Below are 8,069 nucleotides of genomic sequence, written 5' to 3' on the forward strand. Positions count from 1 at the left end.
TGTGTGTGTCCATGCTCGGGAAGAGCTCTGGTGAGCTAATTTCCGGCCAACAGTTCACATCAGACTTGTTCCGAGGGGGGAGGAGGCATGGTGAGTGGCGGAGGACTGCCTCGTCAGGCTCCAAAACCCCACCGCCGCTGGCACTTACCAAACCACGGACGCGGCAAGATGCAACACGACAGTGGAGGAGATATCATGGTGCACCAGGTGATGCACAATCTCGGCGGCGGCACCAACCTCTCCTTCCCGATGCTCACCTGCTCGAACTACTCCGATTGGGCGCTGGTAATGGAGGTCAACATGCGGCCGCAAGCCTGTGGGATGCCATCGAGGACGACACCGTCTCCTGAAAGGACGATCGACGGGCCATGGCAACGCTGATCTAGTCCACCCTGCCAGAGAAGCACAGCATGATCGCAGCAAAGAACCAAGGAGGCATGGGACGTGACCAGGACGCAGCGCAGCGGTCACGTGCGGGAGGTGAATGCCCAACGCCTCCGTGTGAGTTCGAAACGATCGCCTTCAAGGATGGCGAGCGGATCGACGACTTCACGATGTGTATCACTAGACTAGTCGAAATTATTGCCTCCACACCGTGTTGTCCTAGCTTAGCTATTAAGTATTGCTAGCATAGCCGGTTTGGCTAGTCCTATAAAAGGACATGTACTCCTGTTTGTAGAAGTAAGCATGTGCTATTGGTATAAACCTACAGAGCTTAATACTACTTCCTTGTGTGCATGTGTGTTGAGAAAACGGCGAGGGGATCCTGGTTTGAGAACCTAGCAGTTCTAACGGACATAGAGAGAAGGTGTTGGAGCGGCTCAAGCCAAGAAAGGGTTCTTGCCTATGTTGCATGGCATCTCAGAGTCCCGCGACTTATAATGAGCGAAGTTGCATAAATGCCATTTTGTATGCTTCAGCTATCAGGTCCAGCATGTATGCAATGTTATGTACTCGACCAGATGTTTCCTATGCTCAAGTGTTACGAGCAGATACCAGGCTGAACGAGGTGAGGATCACTGAACAACAGTTAAGAATATCCTTAAATACTTGAGAAGGACTAAGGATATGTTCTAGTTTATGGAGGTGAGGACAGCTCGTTATAAAGGGTCACTGATGCTAGTTTCCAAACTGATAAGGACGACTATCAATCGCAATCTGGTTTTGTGTTCTTTCTAAATGGAGGTGCAGTGAGCTGGAAGAGCTCCAAGCAAGAAATGGTTGTTGATTCTATAACAGAGGAACGGTACATCACGGCTTCTGAAGCTATGAAGGGTGATTTTCGGATTAAGAACTTCATTTATGAACTCGGTGTGGTTCAGGGCGCGTCCAATTCTTTCGATCCCTATTGTGAGCTATCGCAAAAGCCAAGGAACCAAGGCATCACTAGAAACCCAAACACATACTCAGGCGATATCATCTCATATGAGAGATTGTTGAGAGGTGATGTAAAGATATGCAAAGTACACACGGATCTAAATATTGGTGATCCACTGAAGAAGCCTCTCCCGCAGCCAAAGCATCAGGCGCACACAAGGGCCATGGGCATATGATGCCTAAATGATCGACTCTGGTGCAAGTGGGGGACTGTTGGAAATATGGCCTAGAGGCAATCATGTGATGATGTTATTTCCCTATGTACTCATGACTTATTTGTATTGTCCTTGCACATCATCACTGATATGTATCGATAATTATGTGACTTGTTTGTTAGACTATATATTGTATGATGATTATTCTAATGTTCCCTGGTTGATAAGGTTATACAAACACATATCCTTTGACTAGTATATGATTCGGTTAATGACTATGTTTCGCAAGCCATGGGCATTGACATGCTGCCCGATAGTATGAACTCGGGGATGGGGATCACCGAGTCGAACATATCCACTTCAAGACGCGTCAAGATATTGTAGTTTGTTAGTCTCAAGTACAACTTATATGTCGTGTCCTAGATTTGAGATCTTCGCATGTACTCAGGATGTGAATCGACTTAGGATCTATCAAACTCTCCTCCGTAACTAGGTAGTTATAAAGGTAGTTTCGTTTTAGTCGTAAAACATGCCGCGGCACATTTTATTAGCCACTGAAGAAAAGAATAATATGGTCTCGATGCTAAACCATAAAGGAAATGAAAGGAACTGGAACAAAATAAAACATTTGAGTGGGCAAAACACTTGAAATGAACAACAGGATATGATCTAATTGTTGTAATAGGCTGAAAAAGCGTAACTAAATGTTTTAGTTGTTCCCTTGGAAACCATCATATGTTTCAAGCATATGCATCACTTTTACACAGAAAAGGTAGTACACATCCATAAATAGGCATATTTTATTTACAAGCAAGATCTCTTCCAGAATGCTAAAGTCACTTAGTTTGCGCCGGTCCAGTTTGTTTTCTAGTTTACCTTGACCAGACCAACCACAGCATGCCTTATTGAATATAACTTGCTCGTTATTAACTTGCTTAGATGATATCATAGCAAGTTTAGGAAACTGTCCAAAGATGTACCATTTCACTTGACTAGTTTGGCAAAAAGTTATTTCGGTTGGAAGAGTACCTTGATTACAGCCGTCCATTTATTGCTACTTTTAACAGAAGGATTCAACTGAACAGCCATATCAGGTTCCCAACAACCCAGGGTAACTGGATCACCTGTTATGAAGATAATGTAACCATCCATAACATCTGCTTTAATGCTCCATGATATCGTACAGAATCCTTTACATGTTATGGCTGAGTCATCTGTAAGAAACCAACTGGGGATGACATAAACTTCAAAATATCCATAATGTGATGAAGTATTTTAGGTGCACATGTTTTTAATCTTAATATTAACACTAAACAAAAATGAACAGCTTTACTGAAACAGAAAATTCAACCAGTCTACTGTTGCTACACAAACATTCTCGATTGATGTTGGCTATTGCCTATTTGGCTTTGCTTGTACAGATTAGAACTTCTGGATAATTTTTCTTGTTGTTTTGGTGTTCTTAACCTTCCCCCACTGCTCGTACAGAGCCAGACAATGACATCACATGGTTTCAAAATTATCGATATCCAATATTTATTCATTGAAATATACAAAGAAAACTAAAAGGTTGTTACCTCGTTTCTAAATTCACGTCAATTATGGTTAGTTTGGTGTGTACCAAAATAATATGGTATATAAAGAAACCGAACCATATTTTGATTTCATATTGTATTTACTTAAGTATTGACACAGTATATACCAGAAAACATACTCCCTCTGTTCCATAATTCTTGTCATGGTTTTAGTTCAAATTTGAACTAAACGAATATGAATGCAGAGTTAGCCTTTATGTGACAAAATATATCAAATTTTCTAATTTGAAGGCAAAGGAGAAATTCTGTATTGATATAGTAATGATTAAAAATGATGGTGGCTTCACATTTGCATACACTCAATCACAGTCATAAAGGATATGGAATAAATGTGAACCTAGACTAATATTACCTAGAAATCATAATTAATGTACAACTTTGTATTAGCACAACAGATTATAAATTCAGATAACCAAACAATAAAATACGAAAGTTACAGACTAACATACAAAAATTGACTGACTGTACATAGAAGTGCCAAGTAACGTATCCATATTTTCTCATGTTTTATCACATGGTACCTAAAAGACATGAAGGCATTCAACCTAAGCTAAAGAAATTACCACGTCCTGTAGACATCAGTTGAGTTGGGGAATGAGACGAGTTTGCTTCCACCTGAAGATTGCCACTGGGGGATTCCGTCAATTGCACTGAACACAAAGTGTGCCTGAATAAATATGAGTTGCCAATCAACCACGGGATCAAGTGGCACAAGGGAAATTGAAGCTCCGTTCATCTAAGCAAGCAAAGATACTGTTCTACTGCCCACTAGAATCAGAAACAATCCAGGAACTCCTCTTACTGCCTTCCATATAATTATTATTATTATTATTATTATTATTATTATTATTACTACTATTAGCAAACATAAGACTAATCCAAGAATTCACTCACGATGATTTCACGATAAATACAGGAACTCTGAACTGGTACTTTAATAATGTGCGAGAAGCAAGCCACTAAGCAAAACCGCACAAAAAAGATTCGGTATCAGCAGGATATCCACACAACCAAATGAGGACGAAATCCAGGAAGGGACCTTCCCCGATGGCCGGTCAGCGCTGAGCTGAGACCGGCGGCGGCGCGCGGGGTTGCCCGCATGGTACCCAGAGGGGGAGTTGGAGGCAGAGGGGGTGCGACCAGCGCGCGGGCAGCCATGGTAGGGCATCACAGGGACGAAGTCTCTCCTCCGCGTGTACCCACCACCACCATTTGCTATGAGGATAGGGGGATTGAAGGAGGGCGTTGGGGTTTTAGAGGGGAAAAAAGTGGAGATGGGAGGACACGCTGATGGACACTGGATTGAGAAAGCTGGAGGAGATAAGAAAAAGGGCTTTCTCGTTATTATAAGGTACGTGGGAAGCCGAATATTGGAACCGGATACACGCTCTCTATTTAATTTTAAAAAAAAACTTACAATCTACAACCTTTCTAGATTCATTGGTCTTCTTCGTACTTTGTGTCAAATGTTAATTGTAGATGAAAAAAATTATATTGTTGGATTCATAATTAAAAGATGTTTTCAATTATACTAATTTTGTACTGGTATTTATAAAAAAATGTCCTGGTATATAACTTATCTTTTAATAATTAAATCAAAGGTCAAAATTTGACTCAAAATACAACGGGACTAATAAAATCAAGACAAGTAGTACTCGTGATATGTATAAGTAGACGAGCTAATGACGACTACAAACACTAAAGCAATACGAAACCTTGCCGCTGTCATCGCCCCTTCCTCAATACAGCCGGTAAAACCTTATTGTAGTAGACGTCAGAAGTTGTCTGCTAAGAACCCAGAGGGCCAACGCACCAAAATAGCAACCATAGCAGATAAAGATGAGCTTAAATCAGAAGAACATGACACTACACGAACGAAAGACTGTATCCAAACAGATTCACCAAAGACCAACCCCGTGAAAATCACCGGGTGTGCCTCCACATGGTCTCTAACGACGCTTAATGCGCCATCGAGATGACGCGGAAAGGACCTTATTCCATTATCTGTAAGATGGTGCTGCCTTGCCTCCCTAGTAAGGGCACAAACCATATAACCGAACTGAAAATTGTAACTAAAAACGGCCTAGAGGCAATAATAAAATGGTTATTATTATATTTCCTAAATCATGATAAAGGTTTATTATTCATGCTAGAATTGTATTGACCGGAAACTTAAATACATGTGTGGATACATAAACAAATACCATGTTCCTAGTGAGCCTCTACTAGACTAGCTCGTTGATCAAAGATGGTTAAGGTTTCCTAACCATAGACATGAGTTGTCATTTGATGACGGAATCACATCATTATAAGAATGATGTGATGGACAAGACCCATTTGTTAGCTTAGCATTTGACCGTTCAGTTTACTGCTATTGTTTTCTTAATGTCAAATACATATTCCTTCCACTATGAGATTATGCAACTCCCGTATACCGGAGGAATGCCTTGTGTGTTATCAAACATCACAACGTAACTGGGTGATCATAAAGATGCTCTACAAGTATCTCTGAATGTGTTTGTTGAGTTGGCATAGATCGATATTAGGATTTGTCACTCCGAGTATTGGAGGGGTATCTCTGGTCCCTCTCGGTAATACACTTTATAAGAAGCCTTGCAAGCAAAGTGACTAATGAGTTAGTTGCTGGATGATATATTAAGGAACGAGTGGCAGTGGGGTCCTATTGGAAACGCCCTCCCGTGGCAGTGGGGTCCTTTTGGAACGGGAGGGTAGGCCTCCTTTTAAGGCCCCACTACAGCGACCCCACTGCCTTGATATATTAAGGACTCCTACCCTCCCATGGCAGCGGGGTCCTATTGGAAACTAAGGGATATTAAGGCTTCCTTTTAATAGAGTATCGGACCAAAGCATTAGCACTTAGTGAATACATGAAGTCCTCAAACTACGATCATCACCGGGAAGTGTCCCGACTATGGTCACTCCGGGTTTTTTGGATCATAACATGTAGTAGGTGACTATAACTTGCAAGATAGGATCAAGAACTCACATAAATTCATGAAAACATAATAGGTTCAGATCTGAAATCATGGCACTCGGGCCCTAGTGACAAGCATTAAGCATGGCAAAGTCATAGCAACATCAATCTTAGAACAAAATGGATACTAGGGATCAAACCCTAACCAAACTAACTCGATTACATGGTAAATCTCATCCAACCCATCATCGTCCAGCAAGCCTACAATGGGATTACTCATGCACGGCGGTGAGCATCATGAAATTGGTGATGGAGGATGGTTGTTGATGATGATGATGGCGACGGATTCCCCTCTCCGGAGCCCCGAGCGGACTCCAGATCAGCCCTCCCGAGGAAGATTAGGGCTTGGCGGCGGCTCCATACCGTAAAACGCGATGAATCTTTCTCTCTGATTTTTCCCCCCCGAACGTGAATATATAGAGTTGGAGTTGAGGTCGGTGGAGGTCCAGTGGACCCACGAGGCAGGGAGGCATGCTCGTGGACAGGGTGTGGGTCCCCCTCTGTTGATTCTTTCGCTAATATTTTTTATTAATTCCAAAACGTGACTCCGTGATGTTTCAGGTCATTCAGAAAACTTTTATTTCTACACAAAAATAACACCATGGCAATTCTGCTGAAAACAACATCAGTCCGGGTTAGTTCCATTCAAATCATGCAAGTTAGAGTCCAAAACAAGGGCAAAAGTGTTTGGAAAAGTAGATACGTTGGAGACGTATCAACTCCCCCAAGCTTAAACCTTTGCTTGTCCTCAAGCAATTTAGTTAACAAACTGAAAGTGATAAAGAAAAACTTTTATAAGCTCTGTTTGATCTTGTTGTTGCAAATATGTAAAGCCAGCATTCAAGTTTTCAACAAAGATTATGAACTAACCATATTCACAATAACACTTAGGTCTCACATTTATTCATATCAATGGCATAATCAACTAGCGAGCAATAATAATAAATCGCGGATGACAACACTTTCTCAAAACAATCATAATATGATATAACAAGAGGGTATCTCGCTAGCCCTTTCTGAGACCGCGAAACATAAATGCAGAGCACCTTTGAAGATCAAGGACTAACTAGACATTGTAATTCATGGCAAAAGAGATCCAGTCACAGTCATACTCAATGTAAATTAATAGCAATGCATGCAAATGACAGCGGTGCTCTCCAATTGGTGCTTTTTAATAAGAGGATGATGACTCAACATAAAAGTAAATATATAGGCCCTTCGCGAAGGGAAGTAGGGATTTGCAGAGGTGCCAGAGCTTGCGTTTTGAAATAGAGATAAATAATATTTTGAGTGACATACGTTCATTATCAACATAACAACCAAGAGATCTCGATATCTTCCATGCTACATACATTATAGGCGGTTCCCAAACAGAATGGTAAAGTTTATACTCCCCCACCACCAACAAGCACATTCCATGGCTGGCCCGAAACAATGGGTACCGTCCAACTAACAACAATCTTGGGGGAGTTTTGTTTGCAATTATTTTGATTTGATTTGAGCATGGGACTGGGCATCCCGGTACCGGCCATTTTCTCATGAATGATGAGCGGAGTCCACTCATCGTGAGAATAACCCACATAGCATGGAAGATATAGACAACCCTAGTTGACACATGAGCTATTAGAGCATACAAAACAGAATTTCATTTGAAGGTTTGGAGTTTGGTACATACATATTTACTTGGAACGGTAGGTAAATACCGCAAATAGGAAGGTATGGTGGACTCATATGGAATAACTTTGGGGTTTATGGAAGTGGATGCACAAGCAGTATTTCCGCTTAGTACAAGTGAAGGCTAGAAAGTGACTGGGAAGCGACCAACTAGAGAGCGACAACAATCATGAACATGTATTAAGATTAACCAACAATGAGTGCAAGCATGAGTAGGATATAAATCACCATGAACATAAATATCGTGGAGGCTATGTTGATTTTGTTTTAAAT

General features: G+C 41.4%; 1 protein-coding gene across 4 annotated transcripts in view; it reads right to left on the reverse strand.

The window, feature by feature from the left end:
* Nucleotides 1-4,429, reverse strand: part of LOC119336731 (ribonuclease E/G-like protein, chloroplastic) — a 38,835-nt gene extending 34,406 nt beyond the window's left edge. For 3 of the 4 annotated variants that reach the window (XM_037608805.1, XM_037608804.1, XM_037608806.1), the window contains exons 1-3: nucleotides 4,167-4,429; nucleotides 3,691-3,794; nucleotides 2,562-2,746 (exon numbers count right to left, since the gene is read on the reverse strand). In XM_037608805.1, the coding sequence (XP_037464702.1) occupies nucleotides 2,562-2,746; nucleotides 3,691-3,794; nucleotides 4,167-4,285 (408 nt within the window). In that variant the 5' untranslated portion in view covers nucleotides 4,286-4,429. Of the gene's footprint in view, nucleotides 1-2,561; nucleotides 2,747-3,690; nucleotides 3,795-4,166 lie in introns of those variants that run through there. The other variant, XM_037608808.1, reaches the window with a different exon arrangement.
* Between the last annotated feature and the right edge of the window lie 3,640 nt (nucleotides 4,430-8,069).

This window comes from Triticum dicoccoides, chromosome 7B (assembly GCF_002162155.2).
Source record: "Triticum dicoccoides isolate Atlit2015 ecotype Zavitan chromosome 7B, WEW_v2.0, whole genome shotgun sequence".
Lineage (NCBI taxonomy): Eukaryota > Viridiplantae > Streptophyta > Magnoliopsida > Poales > Poaceae > Triticum > Triticum dicoccoides.